This window comes from Haliaeetus leucocephalus, unplaced genomic scaffold (genome assembly GCF_000737465.1).
Source record: "Haliaeetus leucocephalus isolate CR32 unplaced genomic scaffold, Haliaeetus_leucocephalus-4.0 Scaffold362, whole genome shotgun sequence".
Taxonomy (NCBI): Eukaryota; Metazoa; Chordata; class Aves; order Accipitriformes; family Accipitridae; genus Haliaeetus; species Haliaeetus leucocephalus.
Genome location: NW_010972798.1, coordinates 6859922 through 6879741, shown reverse-complemented (window position 1 = coordinate 6879741; position 19820 = coordinate 6859922). Strand labels below are relative to the sequence as shown.

At 51.5% G+C, this 19820-nt stretch overlaps 1 protein-coding gene across 2 annotated transcripts in view; it reads left to right on the top strand.

Moving 5' to 3' along the window:
- Positions 1-14: 14 nt before the first annotated feature.
- The window catches only part of DVL3 (dishevelled segment polarity protein 3), a 31565-nt gene continuing 11759 nt past the window's right edge, over positions 15-19820 (top strand). For both annotated transcript variants that reach the window (XM_010572990.1, XM_010572989.1), the window contains exon 1: positions 15-212. In XM_010572990.1, the coding sequence (XP_010571292.1) occupies positions 46-212 (167 nt within the window). In that variant the 5' untranslated portion in view covers positions 15-45. The remainder of the gene's footprint in view (positions 213-19820) is intronic.

Here is a 19820-nt window from a genome sequence, read left to right as displayed (position 1 = left end):
GAGGAGGAGGCGGCGGCGGAGGCCTGGCGGCCGGGCAGGGGCGCCATGGCGGCGGCCGAGACGAAGATCATCTACCACCTGGACGAGCAGGAGACGCCGTACCTGGTGAAGCTGCCGATCCCGGCCGAGCGCGTCACCCTCGGCGACTTCAAGGGCCTCCTCAACCGCCCCAACTACAAGTTCTACTTCAAGTCCATGGACGACGACTTCGGGTGAGCGCGGGCCCGGCCCGCCGACCGCCGCGTGTGTGCGTGGGGGAGTCCTCCGTGTTCCCGCGTGGGGCCTCCCTGGGGGGGGGGCGGGCTGCGTGGGCCTGGCTGGGGACACCCGCCCGGCATGCTTCTGGGGACAGGGGCTGGCTCCCCCCTCCGCCCTGGTAGGGTCCTGTCGTCCCCCCAGAGCAGCGGGGCTGGGACCCCCGGGGGTGGGCTGGTGCCCTTCGGGACTGGTGGCCCCTTTCGTGCCCGGTGTGGGGAGGAGGACCCACATCCATCTGCCACCCCCCTTGCCTTGCCTTGGAGGGGGGCGGGGATGGCATCCCCCTTGTGTTCTGTTTGGGGACACACACGACACCCTCACATGCACCCCATCCAGGGGCATGTGCACCACCAGTTACCTCACCTGGGGGGGGTTGGTGGTGATAGCCCCCCCATGCAGCTTCTCTGGGGACAGGCCGCCATCCTCGCTTCCCCCATCAGCTCTGGGGGAAGCTGCCCCCTGCTAAGTCCTCTGTGGGGGAGCTGGTGGTATCCTCTGTGCTCATCCTCTAGGGCTGCACCCCCATGTCTGCCAGAGACCATCGTCTCATCTGAGGATCCCCCCCTCGCCGTGCTCACGATGTTTGGGCAGCACCTTCCCTGAGAGGGTATCTCCCAGTGCAGCCCAGCTTGGGGGTGTGTAGGGGTGGCATCCCCCAGTGTTACCCTACTTGGGGTTGTCATTCCCCATCCAAAGGGTTTGGGCGTCTCCCACTGTGCCTGCCTGGGGAGGGTGTCCCTTGTTCCCTCTGCCAAGAGGGTGTGGGGACAGTGCCCCCTCCATCAGCCCTTCCCAGGGAGTGGATTTGGGGACAGTTTTGTTCTCCTACCATCCATTTTGGGGAGGGCCATCCATTTTGGCAGCTTGTGCTCTGTATCTCATCTTTGGGAAGAATGGGTAAAGGGGACCATCTTTCTCTTCCCCTGCCTCCATAGAGAAGGAGTGAGATCTCTCCACATGCTGCCCATCTCTGAGCAAGGGGTGTTTACAAGACCTACTGCACCCACGTACATGTCCCATCCTCAATGTAAGATGTCCCGTGCTCAGTCTCTGGGATGGGCCTGTATAGAAGAGGAGTGCAGCCCTGCCTCGCATCCCATCTCCTGCGGGGCAGCTCTCTTCCAACACCGGTATTTTCGTCGCTGGTTTTGCGGTACCCTTTGGTTCCTTCCATCACGTGTGGCTGTTTGGAGGTCGGGGGTACGTTCTGTTGCTTGTTGGGCAGTTGTACTTACTGATCTTCTGCGGAGCCCCTGCTGTCTCCTACCTTCATAAAGTCGGTGACTTCTGGGGAGCAAGCACCATGTGAAGTGAACTCTCTGTAGGACCCTTTGTCGCCACTCTGTTTTGTCTAGAGTCTTCTTACATCTGACTCTCCTCTAGACTTTTTGAGGACCTCTGTTTCCATCCTGGGAACATAGCTTCTCTTGGCTTCTGCAGCATGTGGCCCTTTACCATTCCTAGCACTTTGGTATTTGAAAGAGTTGCATGATCCTCCTTCCTCTGGATATTTTTCCCCCCTCTGAAGATTTAGGGTTTACAGTAGGTCTTGTGTATGGAGGCTGGGACTGCAAAAAGCTTTCAGTTTTATAGTCTTCCTAGTGTCGTCTTAGTGCGCCAAATACCTCCCTAGGCTGTGATCTTGGCTCGTACCCTATGTTGAACAGGGCTGGGCCTGTTCGGGGCTTGGATGGAGATCGGTGTGGCTGCCTCAGCAGGGGGTGCTCTCCCTTCTGCAGCCAAATTATCCCAGTGCCCAGGTTCCCGTTAGCTTGGGAGGTGCCAGCTTTCAGATGAGGCTTGAAATTTGGAGTCACTCCTTTGACCACAGTCTGGGATGCTTTGCCTCCCTAAATTCCTCCTGACCCAGTGGAGAGCCTGAGTGCTCAGAAGCTTCCCCGTTCTCTCCAGGCAAATAGAAGTCTCCAGCCCTCATTTTCCATAAATTTCCTCAGCAATATCAGTTGTCTGTGGATCGTTTCCTGTCCCTCAGCTGTTGAGTAGCGTTGGGTGCTACGAAACAGCTGCCTCTCCCCGTCTCGGAGGGGACCGTGTTCATTGGTGGGAGAAGCGACTTCTCCGTGCATGCTGTTTGTAAACAAATGCTTTGGGATCCTTTGAAATGTTGTTCTTGAAGTGAATTCAAACTTGTCTTGAATGAAACATTGCCATGTGGGTGGGAGAGTGTCTGCATAACTATAAACAAAGTTTAGTAATAAATAGCAGCATCTCGCATTGGGAAGAGGGGTCTGGTGGCAGCAAAGTTCTGTGCTGTGCCTTTTCATCCTCCTCTGTTTCTTTAAGGCTCCACAGGAGGAGGCAGATGGTAGATTAATGAAACTCAACGATAAAGCAGAATAGGGAGTTGTTGTGGATGCTAGCAGGGAGAGGGGAAAATCACTCAGGAAGACGCAGTGAGTTTAGTTGCGTCAGAAATGCATGGGGTGAGATTTTTGTTGGGACCAATTCAGCTAATTCTTCTGGGAAGAGTGAACCTCTCTGGAAGGGAAGGTGCAGCTGAGAGGGGTCAGAGGCTGTGTGTGGGCAGTCTGTTCCTTGACAAAGTCCTGTGTGATGAGTTGTGCAGTTGGAGCAGCACATGGCAAGGCCTTGTATGGAACAGAGGGGAGAAAGCCTCTTGTGGTGCCACCAGGGATGCCCCATCAGGAAAGCTGTCTTTGCTCCTTTCCAGAGAGCTGAAGAACATGCTGGTGGTTGGCTGGAGCACGGGAGGGAGCAGCCAGAGCAGTCCAGCTGCAGCCTTGTCCCTGAGAAGCCCTGGAGCCCCAGGCACCACTCAAAATAGAATCAGAATCATTTAGGTTGGAAAAGACCTTTGAGATCATTGAGTCCAAACAAAATATTTCATGATCCCTGGTAATTGGTGTCCAGGAGAGAGCGAGCCATTGGTCTGTGGGGAGAGACAGGGATGGAAGGGCAGGAGGCACCTCAGCTGCTTGACTGTAAATGAATGGGCAGTTAGTGAAAACCAGGAGGAGACTAACCATAGCTGTATTCAGAAGCTGTGTGTCAAGGAAGGATGTTGCACACTCACATGTGTATCTCTCTCAGCCCCTTCCCTCCAGATGCCCTCTGCCCAGCATGGGGGGTGGCCTGGCTTGTGCTGGCAGTTTCTAAGCTGGGCTGGTTTTTGTCAGTTGGGCAGTGTCAACAAGTAGTACCCAGGGTAAAGCCCCTTTGGGAAAGAGACGAGCTGTTGATGGTGGATGGCCTTATGGCAGCTGATCAATGAGGAGGAGACCTGCAGATCTGATGGCTCATGCTTTTTGTCAGCAATAGGACCTTTTGCAGGACCCCTGTGGTGTAAGACTAAGTTCTCTCATCTCTTTTTGGGAATGGAGGCATCTCACCTTCCAGGGTCAGCTGGAGCAAGATGTGGTCCAATGTTTCCTCCCACCTCTGTTGCCCAGACTGAATCTGTTTCTCCCTCTTCCTCCTCTTTCCAGGCTGTGGATCTCCAGCCTGGCATTCCCTTCAGCTCACCCCATCCCCAGGGCAGTATTACAGCCGCAGTCTTGGTGTGTGGGATTTTTCATTCTTTTGTTTATCTTGTTAATATTTGTTTGCTCTGAGAATCAGGGCGGTGATGGAGCAGCTTCAGTGTTTACATCTCCTTGGAAATGTGAACTGAGGCTCCCCTGGGTGGCTGTGGAGTTGTCAGGCTATGCCAGGAGCTCATCTTCGTTAAAGCGCTCAGCCTCAAATTAAGAAGACCCCAGAATGGCGTCACTTCTAGGTGGGAAGGAGGAGAAACAAGAAGATTTAATGCACCCGATTGTGGGGAGAGGAGCTGTGAGCAGCAGGAAGGCTGCAGGGTTTTGTAGCCTGGTCTAACTAGCATGTAGTTGGCTACAACTGCAAATAGGGAATCCAGCCTGAGCCCAGTGGTGCAGAGCAGTGATGCAGGGTGCAGATATTTGTGCCCTTGTTGGCTTTGTGTATTGCAAATCCAAGAACTGGAGGCATGTGGAGGAACTAAGCAGACTGATGGTGGAAGTATGGCGGTGCATAGATGTGGTACACTCTTCTTGGACCTGAGACGCTTTGTGTGGATGTGCCTTGCTGTGAAGTTTGGAACTATTCTTAACCTGCTAACCTTGCCCTCACTAGAGAAGGAAGGTTGGGGGTTTTTTTCCCCACAGCTTGAGTCTTTTTGTTCAATATTTTACAGGTAAGATCTGTGTGCTGGTCAGGAGGGATCTAAGGAGAGAGCCTTAGATCAGTGCAGTGCTGTGACCGCTTGTGAGATCCATGTTCTCCATCAAGCTAACTGCAGGTTTTTCATGGGGTTTTGAACAGACTTTTAAATTTCTGTCTTTTTTGTTCCCAATCTGTAAATTGGAAATTCTAACAGTGCTCCTGTGCCTTGTCTCATCCACTCGACACTGAGCTTCTTGGGCAAACATTTTTGTGGATCTTAGCATGACAGAGCTCTCAGTTGCACAGAGGTGCTGCAAGAACAGTACTGTAAATTCTGCTGGGGACCTGTGCAGTTGGGAAGGGAACAACTGTGCTGATGGTCTGTGGTAGTTTGTAGTTTGCTGGGATGTGGGCCTCAGTGACGTGTAGAGTGTTGCCTCCTGCCCAAGTCCATCATGAGAAATGTACTTGTCTCTGGGCAGCATGGATCTTCTTGCCAGCCAGGTTGTGTGCGTGTTTGCCCCGACTGAACTACAGCTTTGACTTTTCATCTGGCCAGGTGACTGGTACAGCTCTGAGGATATTCTTATATCAATTGAAATGTGGTTTCTTTTTACTCATTTTTTGCTTGTAATTGATGCTGCTTGTTTTCTGTCAATCGAAAGGTATTCCCACAGGGGCATGCTAAAGTTTAATTTAAACTTTTCAAAGCAGTTTCAGTTAAATGAGTGTAATTTGTGCATCCAGGTAAGTCCTTAGCACCTGGCCTGAAGTTCTGTGTTGTCTTTCCATAAATTCTGGAGTGCCTGATAGTTTGAATTTCTTCTGTGTGTGGAGAAAGCACTTGGGTGATCATTTTATCTTATCTCCACTTTACTCAGCCACCTCTCCTCTTCCAGGCTGGGGAGCAGAAAGGTCTGCTTCTCCTGCAAGGGGACCATCCCTCCCTCCCCATCTCACCTACTTGTTCTGCGTTGCTGGGATGACAGCAGCGATAGCAGCGATTCGAGGTGCAGTGGCAGGATGGTGCTGCTCCTCCCACTGCTGCTGGTTTCTCCCTCTTGCAGGTCTCGAATCCAATTTTAACTTCAGAGCTGTGGTGAGTGATTCCTAGGTCTCAACTGTCAAGGGAAAATTGGTATCCAACTAATCACTAGCCCGGTATCTAATCCAGACCCGTTTAATTATCACCTGCTCTCCAAAGCCGGGTATGAGGCAGTGATTAGGGCAACACTCTGGAGGCAGAACAAAGCGGGCGCTGCTGGAATTCCCAGTGCAGGGGTCAGATGCCGTTGGTATTTGGCGACCTCATCTCCTGCACTTGTGCATGGGGAAATGCGTTGACGGTCACTGAAAGGCTGAGTGATTTATTTTTATTGTAGGGTCTTTTTGAAATTGATGCCAGCAGTGACTGTCCTTCTGGCTGGAAGTGTTTGGAGCTGGGGAAGGGATCCTAAACTTAATAAGCAATGTCAGTCCCTAAGCAGTGGTGAGCCGCTGGCATGGTGCCCCTGCCTTTCCTGCCAGCAGTTTGTAGCGTGAGTTGGGGTAGTTGTTTTATTTTGATTTTTGGAACTTTATTTTTTAAATTTCGAATTGGAAACTCTGCTGTCTGCAGAAGGCCTTTGCCTGTCCCATGCCCCTGGTGGAGAGTGCTTCCATGTCAGTGTGGATTTCATACAGGGAGAGGTTGGCAAGAGGTCTGTGAGCAAAAGAGCCTCCAAAACTGTGCAACTCCCTTGCATGCTCATGTCCTTTGTCATCCTCCTGACCGAGTGACAGCACTGGCCTGGCTGTGAGGTGGCCGTCACTTTTCTTCATCTTCTGGCCACTCCCTGTCCTTTCTGTGCAGAGGGCAGCACTTAGCCATGTGAGAGGCCACAGCACCCCATCTCTTGTGCTCCCTGCTCCCGAGAATGCGTGGTTCCCTTCCTGCTCATGTGAGGTGTGCCGCCCTGGTTAGCTAGGTTCCACTGGAGGTTATTTTTTGGACAGTTTGCGTGTAGGTTACTGCAGCCTGTGCCTCTGTTTCCTTGGCTGCTGAAGATTTGGCAGAGAGCTGCTAACCACTGTCTGCGCTTGTGGTGGGAAGTTCCTGTAATGCTGCCCGTGCTGGGGGGTGGCCCATTGACACTGGAGCTGGTCCTGGCTGTAGCTGCTGCTGGAGGCTGTTTCCAAGTGTCGTGGCAGTGGTGGTGGGGGGCCACAGCAGTGCCAGCGCTGGGGTGCAGATGGAGAGGGTTAGTTGATGGTATTCACTCCTTCCCTGGGTTGTATTGTCTGTGCCTGGCAGTGTGTGTCCTGCTGTTCAGACCCAGCTATTACTGACTCTGTAGGTGTCCGGCTTTCTCTGTTGTGGTTGGAGCTGTGCTCCGAAGGCCACATTGGGTAGCAGTCATAGCCTGGTTTCTTTGCCCAGGGGTGGTGTTCAGAAAGCCAAGTTAGCCAAATCGGGCTGCAGACCAATTTCCCTAAGGCCTTGTCTGTACTATGCAAACAATGAAGCTTTACAACAGCTATTGAACTTGTTTGCAGCTAGAGCTGGTCAGAATTTTTTTTTGACTGAATGTATTTTTTCCCAAAATATGGTGTTATGTTGAAGCCAGCATTTTTCTTGGAGAAGTATTGTTTTCATTTATGTTTTTGATGGGAATGTTTCTTAATTTTAAGCTTCTCTTGTCATCTCTGAAAAAAAAGAGAAAGAAAGGTCAAGAAACCTTTGCCCATCCATGAGAATGCAGCTGTTTTGATGCAGTTACGTGTTTTGAAATCATCTGGAGGACTCTGGTCCTCCAAATTCCTGCACAGAGCAAAAACCTACTTTGACGTCTCAGAAATTGCCATGAAGTAAATCTGTGCACCCTGACTGTCTGTGGTGCAGCTGTGCTCCAGCATGGCTCAGTCTCTGAGGTCAAGGCCAAACACCATTAAAAATGGCTCATAAACCACCATAATATGGGTTGTGACCTGAGCATTGTTTGTTGTTTCGGGATGATAGTGCTGGCCCCACTGCTCAGTCTTCTGGTTCCTGCTGAAATATGACTTTTGAGAGTTTCATCTAGAACTTGGCTATTCCCAAATCCCAGACCTTGGCTCTCCTGCAGGGTCAGTACTGGATCTTCTGGGTGGTGGCATAAGGAGTGATGTTCCTTCCTACGTGGCTATGGTGAGAGCAGGATGGGCAGCTGGGGAGGCAGTGTTTTGTCATGGACTCTCAGAAGGAAGGTGCTGACTTGTAGGGTTGGAGGCAGACGGCCTGTGAGCCCAAAGCCCCTGTGCTCAGAGCACTGAGCCTTCAGTAAGTTGCTATTCTCCAGCATGCTCCGCTCCTGGCCTTCTTCACCTATGATTTCCCCACCTGGTCTCCGAGCAGGCAGAGACATCTGGGTCTGCAGCCATGTGGCCTGAACTCTTGAAGGTGGAGGTAGTTACCCACCACCGTGTGTTTGGGGATGCTCAGGGAAGAAGGGTGCTGTGAGTATAAGCGAAGAAAATCTCGTTTCCCCTGCAGCTTTTCTGCTGCACAGATGTGTTTGACTTCAGTCCTCTCTCAGGGTGGGCATCAGGTCCTCTATCTAGACTTGAAGGCTGTATATGTAGAGGTGTAGGGAGCATAGTTAGAATTCCTCAAGTCTTTTTGAGCTCATGGTACTTAAAGTGGTGGGGAAGCCTCTTGCACGTCTGCATGGCAGTTGCTGCACTGTTCTGAGCTGAGGGTATCTACTGTAATGAAGTGCTACTCCTCCACCCTTGACTGCATCCAAATAGATATAACAATGTTGTGGTTTAGGAATTTGATCTGTGTAAAAGCCCATGAAGGAGAGCTGGGCTTGCAGAACACAGCATAGACTGTGCCTGCAGGAAATTGCCTTCATGTTGTCGCACCAGCTTTGCATCATGCTGCACATCTGATGAGGCAACAGTCAGGGCTGTGTGTTTTTGGTGTTTCCTATTGATTTCCTCTTCTCCCCATCCCTTGTTTGTTATTCGGAGCTTGCCCTTCTGACCTGTGCTGGATGGATGGTGGTTTTCCAGGAGGGGGATGTGGCACCACGTGGCTGTTACTGTTTGTCCCAGTGGTGCTGGCTTGTTAGGCAGCAGCTGGCAAGTTAAGTAAAACTTAATCCTGCTGGTGACTGCCATTGGAAATTTTTGGACCAAATCCTTTTGTGAATGCTCTTTGGAAGGCGTTGAAGTAAGGTACAAATCTGGGAATTAGTCTAATCTCTGTGACTTTGTCTGCTTTGTCTGTGTGCTTATCTATGTAATGCCATGGTGGCCTTAGGAGAGTATGTTAGCTCTTGGGCCATGAATATCACTGTCTCCAAGGTCTGCGTCAGCTTGCGGAGCTGAAGTATTAGTATCTCCCTGAGCCTCTGCTCTGAAGCTCTTGGTTTCACTTGTTTCCATTGCTGTGTTGTTACTGCTGTAGCACTAACACTGAGCCCATCCAGGAATGGGCTGGAATTCTCTGGAGGCTTTGACAGGCAGAAATGCCTGGTGTTGACCTTCCTGTGCCATGTAATCCTGTATCGCAGTGGAGGGTTGGGACTGTTGTGGTTGTTGTATCAGTTATTTATTAGAGGAGAGGAGCCAGAGGCATTGTTTTTCCAGTCACAGCTAGCTATTGAAGGCAGCAGAAGCAGCATTTGGGTACCCTGCTCCACTAAGTCTTCTGTGTTGGTTATTCCCTCACTGGCACATCTGTCTGTGTGTCTTGCTGGCTAAAATCTGCCATCTTGTAAGAACTGGAGGAAAAGAAGATTTAGTGAGCGGTGACTGAATCGCTGCAGTGGGACTCCGTCCTTCTGGTCCTGGCTAAAGACATAAGCTAAAGGGGGGAAGGCTTTCTCGCATGACTTGGAGCAGAGATCTGTTTCTGGGAGAGCTGGCACTGGCCGCTGCGTGGGAAGGTCTTTCCTCTGCTGGTTTTTGACCTGCCTCTAGGGTTTGGAGAGGAATTTATTTGCTACGTGGCCCCTCTGATCGCTGGCAGCTGTCTCTGTGATAGGCTGGGAATTCAGGGTCTGGGTAACAGAGGCTGTGGGCTTTTCCTTGTTTTCTGATGGCTGGCAGCTCCTGCCATGTACAGGCTGGTTCTGAGGACACTGCGAATCTGCCGGAGGGGTCTGTGTTTTGGGAGCTCTGGCTCCGCATGGATTGTCACAACAGGGAAGCTGGTGCTAGCACAGTAGCCTGCCCGCTCACTGCGCTTCAACTTTTTCCCTCAGCATTGCTCTGACCTACTCTGACCTGCTTGAGATTCATGGTCCTTTTGTGTCTCACCATCTGTGAGCAAATAGGTTGTCCTGTATACACTGCATTGTGCCGCGCTGCCATTGTTGACAACCAGAGCAGTGTCAGAAGTGCTGTGACAAACCTGGCTTTGTGGCCTGACGTGATCAGCAGGACAGGGGCAGGGAGAAGGCTGCTGCTGGGCTGGCCCCAGGGTGCAGCAGCTTCTCAAATTGAAGCTTTTTTCAGAAGCTGTGATGGATATGCAAACTCCATACTTCTGTTTGCATATGGCTAATGAGCTGTCCCAGTTCATTCAGCCCTGCCTAGCTCAACTAGTATTTTAGTGCCATTTGCAGGGAAACTTGCCTGTGGGCCCAGCTGAGGCTGTGCTATACCGGAAGCCCATATAGGGGCTTAATGCAGGAAGTCTTGCCATTGCACTGTGTTAATTTGAATTTTTTCTTACTGGCTTTTGTAGCTCTGAGAAGGGTGGATTTTCGTGGATCTAGCTGCATGGCTGAGTCTCTTATGGCAGACCTCCCAGCTGGTAAATGCACCTTTAGGTCCTGAAGGGGCTCCTGTGAGATGGATTTTCCTTCCAGAGTGAAAATGGTTCATTTCAACTGGGGCCAGAAGGTGGGTTAGTTTGGGAAAACTCTTAAGCTTATTCCCTGCCCAGGCATTCTGGAAGCATCAGAGGAGTTTTGGGGTGGCAACATCTACTGCAGCTTAGGCCCTGTCTGTGTTTCCTTGGGGCAGCTCCGACTTACTGCAGAGGTATGTAACATCTATATCTGGTGTGCACATGGAGTCTGATGTGTCTGAGCTGGGTCAGACTCACACAGCATGTGTCTGTGCTTCTGAATCCCCTGCGCAGAAACACGGGAGCCTACTACAGCAACAGCAGTCTTTTCTTTTATATTGCCAGTGTGGGACAATTTAAAAGTCTTTTGGTGACTTCATATGATGTTACCTTTGGTTGCAGTTGGTACCTGTGCCCTGGTAATAGGAAGCTGCATGGCCCACATGCTCTCCCCTGTAGTGAGATGCATAGTCTCGTGGCGGAGAGTGTGTCTGGCCATGCTGTCTGCAGGGACCAGGTGAGCTCCTGGTCAGTCAACGCATGGTGCTGGCACAAAGTGTTTGCGGTGACTTTACATGTGACTATAGGAGAGGTGCTTCATGGGAATTTAATGTCAGTATCACAGATAACTAGGAAGCTCAGAATCAGGGTCTTGTTGTAACTTGATTTATCAGCAGATCCACAGACATGGGAAGTGGCCCTATTGCAGTAATAACGTTTGACAAGTATCTCTGGGCTGCCGGTGGGAATAGTTAACGTGTAGAGTGACCAGTTCAACACAGTTACTGAGCTCATGGGATATTTACAGACTGCAGACAGCTTGTGCTGCCTTTCACTGCACTCCTCCATCCTTGAAGGACCTGGGAGTTGGCAGCTGTGGTTTTAAGACCCTCCACAAGAGGAACATTTTGCATCATGTGCGATGGTGACTTCTGGAGGTCACTGACTATTATCCAGCCTTTGGTGCAGTTGTCAGAGATGGCAGGTGGGAAGGTTTTGAATAGTGTGTGACAGGGTCAGGCCTGGGAGTTCAGTGTCAAAGAAAAGCAGCAGCTCTCAGTTGCACTTGGTCCTGCAGAGGTGGGGTACGTTGCTGTAGTAATCCAAAGCACTGTCCTCTTCTAAATTGTGGGGAAACTTACTTTCTTGTTGAAAAGCTTGCTGATTCCTGGTATAGAGGTGAGTCCTGGCAGGATCTGGACTGAGTTCTCTACAGGGCACCTCATGCAGACCTCAGACTAATGCCAGTCATCGCTTATAGCTGGGCTGCTGAAACAGAAGAGCCTGGCTGCTTGCAGAAAACGCCTTCCTTCCAGATTGAGACCATGGCCTGCACCCTGTTTCCATAAATCTCTGACCCTCCTTTGGAGGATTGCTAGGCAGGTGATGGTCTCCTGACTGCCTAGATATTGCTTCGTCCAGTGGACCATCCATCAGGTGTTAGGAGGACTCCTGTGGGCCAGGGCTTTCATAAAGGAAGGAAAAAGTGAGTATTCTTGTTGCTGAGAGTAAACCAGCAGCACGGTGGAGACAGCTCACGTTTTCCCTGCTTCTTGGCTAATTAGATTCCTTTTCATTTACAGTAATTGATTTGCTCCTGCTTTATGGCTGTCATCCACTTTCTGGACCTATAGTTGAGCGGGTTGTGTAGCAGCACATGCTTGGTTTGGTTAGGGCTGGAGCATCTTTTTTGTCTCTTTCTTCCAGCAGTTGAACAGTATTTGCTTGTTTGCTGGGTGATGGCTGGAGGGCAAGGTTGGCTGGCCTGGTAAAGGATGCTTGGTAGGAGATTGCTCATTGTATTGTTCAAGGACTTGGCCCTGCGTCTTGAAGGGAGTTTGGTGAAGATGACTGGTATCAGCTGAAATAAATGAAGTATATAAAAGGCTACTAAAATGTGCTCTATTTGCTGTCTCTCTGTACAGGGAATTTCTTGTTCCATCCCCTGCATGGACACCATCAAAAGCAGGAGACCAGGTGAAACAGCCTTCCTCTACCTTTGATTGGTTTTGTCTACTGGTAGACCTATGTAGGAGCTGATTGTTTAAACCATTGGTTTTCTCCAAGTTCTTCCTGGCTTGCTGACAATTTCCTGAGACTGAAGTGAATATTTCAGGTTGCACCAAAAATTATCCAGGGCCCAAAGGTGAGGAAGAAAAAGAACATGCGTCCCTGTCCTAGCGATGGTCAGAAATGGCTCTTACGAGTGTTCAGACCCCTCATGCTGTTTGTTGTCTCCTGCATTTTAGGACTAGAGGGACATAGTATCATTGTCTACCCTTTTTTCAAGTGCTGGAATAGCTTGGGATTGGGGACAAAGTTCTTTCTTTGCCACCATGCAGCTGTTGTGACTCTGAAAAAGCTCTTCTTTGCGTGAGTCCTTCTCATTGTCTTTGGCAAATGTTTTGTGGTGGAACTTAGTTTTGAGCTTTATTAACTCCCTGGTGGTTTTATAGGGGTTCTCTGAATGTCTTATAGACCTAGTTAGCAGAGATGTTGCTGATGGTAGCCCAGCTGGATGCGAAGAGTAGGTGCAGTCATCTAGAGCCTGTTACGCTTCAAGGCTCCTTCCCACCGGGTAGGAGGTTGGGCTGGTTTCCTTGGGACACTCTTGCCAGTTATTTGTGCTAGGAGAGAGTAATGTGAGCTGGTCAGTGTCTTGAGGGCAGGGCACGTGTGGAGGCTGCTTTGTCATCTCCTGGTGGAGAACTGTCATTAAATACAAATTAATTGTTAACATGATGGGGGAAACGAACCTCACTCCTCCTCCCCACAGCCATCTGCCTCGGTCTGTGCCTTCCCAGACCTGCTCTGGAGGTGGCTGTCCAGCAGAAAGGTGCTCCAAGAGCAAAGGGCTGATGCTGGGCAGGGCTGCTGTGCTGCCAGCCCAGGACAAGGGGGTGCTGGCGAGCAGACTGCTCTGTGGCAGCTCCCTGCTTCCCCAGGTGTGGGAAGTCCAAGCTTTCAGACTTTGTTTCCCACCCTCCCCCTCCTCCCATTTTCCCCCTCTTCTCCTCTCCTTGCTCTCCCGCTGAGTTGATGCTTTTCCAGGAATGAGCTGTACTGCTGGCCCAGCACATTCCACAGCAGCAGCGCTTTCTTGGCAGGAGCCTTGCTTGCTGTTAAGAAAAAGCAGGACTGACTTGGCGTCCCTCAGCTGAGGGCCAGAAAAGGAAGGCCTGGTCCTACCTTCCTCATAGTGCATGCAGAGCCTTCATGGACATCATGGCCCTCTCCCTTGGCTGCTGTGTACATGCTAACATCACACAGTCCCCCCAGCAGCCCTTTACAGCTCTTCACTGTCATCTTAACTGGTGTGAAGTCGCTGGGCATTGCAAGGGAGGCCATTGCTTTTCTAGCCAGCCTAGAAAGGGGTGAGTGACTTCTGTGGAGAGTTACAGGGAGTTCCCTGTGGGGCCCAGACACCTCATCCATAAGCTTCTTGGCAAGGTGGTGTTGCACCCTTTGTGTTCTGCTACCAGCAGTAGCTGGGTAAACCCCTTTTCCACCTCTCTGCACAGTCCCTTTCTCTCTGTTGTGTTGCAGCTCTGCATTGTGGGCTTTTCCTGCTGTCTGTGTCCAGATGGAGCTAAGTGTCACAGCAGACCAAGCCTCCTCTGGTTTGCTTGCCATCTCTCAACATTAATATGAACCATAGCACCTGCATCAGGATTTCACCGTGTCTCATACATACGTCTCTGTTCGGCTGGGCCTCTTTGGGCCTGTTTCCTATCCCACCTTGAATACAAGCCCAGCTTTTGGTCACTGTTAGATCTGTGGATTTGTCTCAGTTCCCTGAAGGTCATTTCTGCAGATGTTTAACCTCACATCTTTTTCTTGCAATGAGTCCTTGCACTTGTCTTGCATCCTTGTGTTAGGCTGTGCAAGCTCTTGGAGTTGTTGAGGAGCTGAAATTGAGCTACCAGGGTGAAGAGCCTGGCTGGGCTTCTGCTAGGAGTTCCCATTTGTCCTGATTTCCAATTCAAAGAGACTGAAAGTGTCACTGAACCTTCGAGGGCCTGGAGAACACTTCCTTTGATGATGTCTCTAAATGTCCTTCTGGGAGTTGGAAGCATGGCTTGGGCAGGGCTGGATTAATTAGTGTGGAGGTGCCTCCTGCAGTTGGAGGACAGGCCTGTTGGGCTTGTTTGCAGAGCAGTGCTGCAGCCAGATGGTCACTCCGGAGATCAAGGCGGGAGGGGCTGCCGGGGCTCTTGGCTCACTTCTAAATCAAAGTCTGCAGCTTTGCTTTGATAAGTGCTGCTCCTGGGCAGGCCTGTGAGGCCGGGTGGGTCATTCCTGAATGCCATTCCTTTTCCAGTCTTCAGACTAGCTGAACAGGAGGTGTGTCCTCTGTCATCTCCCACCCAGTGATGCCTGTAGGACTGAGCACAGGTCCAGCTGGAGCCAAACATCTCCTGGACGGGGGGGCTGTGGTTTTCCTGGTGTATGTCCAGTAGAGTGATTGCAAATGTGTTGATGAGGCGTTCTTGGGGAAAACAGTTGCCATCTTAGATGTCTGTTCAGCCCCTGCCTGAGTGGCCACGGGGGCAAAGCGCAGCAAGCTGTGGGGCGCACGGGGAGGCTGTGGGGCAGCAGTGGTGAGTGCAGTTGAGGGAGGCTGTAGAGATTACAGCCTGAAAATGAAAGAGGCTGTTCCTGTGCTTTTGCTGATGGGCACGATGTCCCCACTCCTGAGGAGAGCGAGTAGTAGCTTGAAATGGGGTGAGCTGCTCCCCGAGGAATCCTTGTGAAGTTCCCTTGATTTGTTAGGAAAGCAGAGGTGGCCTTTCCCGCTAGAATGCAGAGATGGGTTATTGTTGTGTTAGCAGGACAGCTGGTTTGTGCTTCTTGATTCTTAAAAAAAGGCACAAGGTAAAGATAGTGCTCCAAGGGAGCTCACGTTCACACAGGGTGCAGGGACAGATGGGAGAACAGCAGCTCCTCTGGGGAGGAGGGTCTGACAGAGCTAAACCAACTGCAGATCTGTTTCCCTTTTTACCCTGTGCTACAACATAGAGGAGCAGTGGATAATACCCTGTCTGGGGGCTTGGGAGGGAAATTAAATGGGAGAGCCATGGTCTCTGTTTATACTTGGAGAGCCCTTCTCACCCCAGTGCACCATGCAATTTGTACACTATGTACTCCTCTTCCTTGCACAGGAGGTAAAAATACAGTGAGGAAGACCCGAAGAATGCCCTGGCTTACGGAGACAGACAACTCAAATCCTCTAATCCTGTTTGATGCGTGCTGTTTGCCTGCAAAGCCCAAGGTCTTGCCGATACACGTGTGATCGCTGGCGTGTGTATTCTTTCGTTGGGCCTGTAGCCCTTGGGGGGATTGCATCCCCACGGGAAGCACACGTGTCATGTCTGGGCTTAGTCTAACAGGCGACTATTTCTCATTTGAAATCCCAACTCTGTTGGAGAATTGCCCTGTCCAATTTTCTCTTCTGCTGAAACGGATGCAGAGCTCGTCGCTGTGACCCCAGCATTTGATTTTGCAGAAGAGAGGAGGATTTTGCTCTAGAGCTAGGAGATACTCACATTTGGATAGTAACACATGAAAGTGCTTCCTTTCGCTATGCAGCACTATTAATCTATACAATCATTTGGAGACAAGACATCCCTGCCCTAAGGGGTGTGTACTACAGGTCTTGAAAATGAGATCACATTTCTGGTGTGTAAATCCCTGAAGCTTGTGCTATTGGGTAGAAATGTCTCCTGATGTTTTTTGTTTGGTTTTTTTTTTCTTCTTTTGTGGGCTGTAGGAGATGGGAGCTGTTAAGGTCAGAGGAGTGACCCACCTAATCTGTGCACTTTTGGGAGGTTGTAATAGAAGATTAAGTTTAACATTGAATTTCTGGGCTTTGCAACATTGGAAGAAATGTCGCTGTTCTGTAAAAGGTCTTTCCTCTTAATAATGGAAGTAAATGAAGGAAAAGATCTTTCTTTTTTTCATCTGCTCTACTAGCTTTACATCTTTTTAGTGTGAAATTGTCACTGCTCAGTTGTCTTCTCAATCTTTGCACCTCCCCTAGTAACAGACTCCTTTTCATCCTGGCCGTCAAGCTAACATGCTTGAGGGGTGCCCTCACCTCCCTTCTTGCTACTGACTTCCCCAATGCCAAATTCAGCTTTTCTGATCACTGCCACGTCCCATGATTGCTTCTCTCTGAGTATCCTCCCCGTTGCGAGCCCTGCGACAGACAAGGTGGGGAACGGGACCGCCAGAGACGAGCAGTGATCGCTGCTGCGCTCCAGCCTGCATCTGAGGTTCAAGTCCTCCTGCCAGAGCCTTTGTCCGTGCCTCTTGGATTTCTGCTCTCTCTGGGCTTGCGTTACTCCTTCTGAGTTCTTTGCTGGGACTTTGCTGTGGCTAGCGGGTCCCGCTCAGGAGAGACCAGAGCTGGCTGAAGCTAGAAACTCCCTTGTATCCGCAGCCTCGCCCGGGCTGGAGGCCACCAAGGGGAAACGGGGAGGCTGGGAGCACAGCAGCTGCGCTGGTAACGTCTGCGCAGCCCGGGGTCTCTGACACGGCGCAGCCGCCTCCGAGGCTTGGGTTTTATGGCCTCCTTTCTCTCCTGTGCGCGCTCTCTTGTTCCCCACCTTCCCTTCATTCCTAGGATGTGACTCTGTGATATAAAATACCCTCCAATTTCCTGAGCCGGGCTGGGACTCCCTGGAGAAGGCAGCGTCTGCCCGCCTGTCCCTCGCCCGCCTCTGCGTCCTTGTTCCAGGCTGCCAGCTGCTCCTGCCGGTGGGGAGCAGGAGGGAAGCTGGGAGCGTGGCATCTTCCCAGGCCGTGGGGAGAGGGTCTGCCGGCTCTTCCGGAGAAGCCGGCGGGAGGGTAGGGATGGAGCCAGGGTTGGAGATGGATTTCCTCCGCTTCCCTCCCTGCTGCTGGGGCTGCCCCTTCCCCTCCCCCAGCTGCATGGGAGCAGATGTGCTGCTTGTGTCAGCCCTGGCAGCCCCCTTTGCACACCCCAGCCGGGCTCCTGCGGCAGCCAGAGCCTTGTCCCCTCCTCCTCCCCCCCGGCTTGGCCCCGTGTCGCTGGGGATGGCGGTTGAATCATCCGCCCACTCGGCCTGCCTCCCCTGTAACCCTCCCTCCCTCCTTCCTCCCTCCTTCCTCCCTCCCGCAGGTCTCTTTGTTGGAAAATTCAAGGCAGATGAGTGCCGGGGAGCGCTGGGCCTGCGGGCCAGGCGCCGAGCCTGCAAGCTTGGCCGTAGCGTGTCTGCTGGCCCCGGGGACGGGACGGGGGCCGGCGAGCACCTGGTCTGCAGGGCGATTCTCCGTGCAGAGCAGCAGCACCGAGGGGGATGGACCCACGCTCGCCTGGGCCTGGGCATGGCTCGGGCTGCCTCTCTGTAGAAGGGGGTTTTCCTGGCCACCGTGCCCAGCCCCTGGCAAGGGCTTTAAACATGGGAAAATCTGAAACTGGGCAGCCCTGATGGACAGTAAACTAAAAGCTAGTGCCTCTGAAATCAGCCTTGGGCAGATGTTTTCCCTGGGCTGTGGTGGCTCCTGCCAAAAGGAGGGGCTTTTAGAGAACCAAGAGAGCCTGAGTTCCTTCTGGGTCTGCTCTTTCGGGATTCCCGGGTTCAGACCCCATCAGCTGGGGGCTCTTCCCAGCACATTCACAGGATGGTTTTCCCTCCCAGCACATCCACAGGACAGTTTCATCTCATGGCTGCCTCCCCATGCAACTGTGGAGGAGAAACGTGGCACTGCTCACAGCTCCCCCAGAGGCTGCTTGGTTGGTGGCTTCTGACGTGAACCTGCGGTCTTGTTCGAGTGAGAAGTGTGACTTGAAGAGAGTGGTGAGAGGTGGGGGGAGGAAGGCTACAGCTTGGGGCTGAGGCTGGAGAGGAATGCAGGGCACAAATAGCTGCGACGGTGCAAGGGGTGACAGATGTGAGCAGGACTGCAGAGATATTCCTGCTCGGCATGTGCCTGACTCCAGCACTATCAGTTTTTGCTCCGTAGAGTCTAAATATATAAACCATTGTGCTCTGGCATCTGGGTGATAAATAGTGATAAATAATGTAGTGGCTGGGGAAGGAGAAAACTGCTCCAGGGTGGAGCTGACCCCTGGGATGTCTGGGGCAGTAGCAGGGTAATAGGAGCGATGAGGGACCAGCTCTCAGGACAGAGAGAGCTTGTTCTCCATCGGGTATGGCAGTTGAGGTGGGCGGGGGGTCTTGGGTGTTGGTTTCCTCTGTCCCCACTGAAAGTGGAATAGTTCATTTGTGCTTATCAGTTGGTCACCTTGACCCTGCAAATATATCACACTGTCCCTTCACCCACAGCCAGGGCTCTGTCCCTGAGCAGGCAGCACGCAGCACTGAAAATTGGCTCTGCCTGAAGTTCTCTCTAGGAATTGGATGAAGTCCAGGCTGCTGGCGACAGTATAAATGGATGCTAGTGCAGCCAGGCCAGGGTGCATGCGTGTGTATGTGTGTGCACTTGGAAGTGAGGCGATGACAACTTGCCTGCATTGGAAAGAGTTGGCGTGGGCACCAAAGGGGACGGGTCCTGGGAAAGACTGCCTGTTTGACACTCATCCTGGACTGCAGGGCCTTTGGGCAGAGGCTGGCACAGGGCATGCTGAAGAAGTATTAAGCCAGCAGGGTTTTAATCCATCCTCACTGCTCCTTTCCTGCTTTTTCCTGCTTCTCCATCTGTGCAAGAGGAATTAACGCACATCCTGGGAGTGGATTAGACTGCTCAAACCGTGACGTCTTCATCTGTGCCTTCTGGGGATGGGTAGCAGTTGTCCAGTCCCTTTGCTGGCTCTCCAGTTTGGGCAAGGATCGTGAGTGCCAGCTGCCAGCAAAAACGCGGCAATATGCTGCCTTTCACCCCGTGGGACAGCTCTTTGCTGAGCGTGCGTGACACTGGAGCAACCAGCACGGCTGGCAGGGTGGAGCGAGCCTGCTCCCCAGGTTTTGGTCTTCCAGCACTGTTCATTTGCCTTCTGCTGATGCCTTGCGATGTTGGCGAGCCTTGCCGTCCTATTTTCAGTGACGGCTTGGGCAGCTGTTGGCGCACCAGCAAGCACAGCCGTGAGCCCAGAGTACCTGTTTCTCTGAGCCCCAACGTGCTGCGACTCGATGGCAGTGCCTGGACTGCATGGCAGTCTGGGGCAATGGGTCACAGCTCTGCGTCCCATTCTTGCATCCTCTTCGATTCTCCGTGAGTTGGGGACTGGCTTGGGGACCCTTCAGAGCTGTTGATGGGATCCCACCTCTGTGTACTTTGTTACTTATAAACTACTTCTTTTTAATACATAATTTCCCTTGGTTTCACATTTGTTCTTTTTCTGTTGGATCCTTCTCCCTCCTCAACAATTTATTCACAGTTTTTAGTTACTACGTTATTTTTTTAAGCACAATATATGTCAAGCTACCTTAGATATAGCTTGGAAAGGGAAATTAATATCACAGACTACTTGTAAGATATCTTTGTATTAGAGTGCTTAAAATGTTGTTATTGAGTAGAAAAGACAATGAGCTTGTTAAAGCCTATTTTGCCATTAAATTTGATTTATCAAAGATGATATTAATTTAATCTGGTG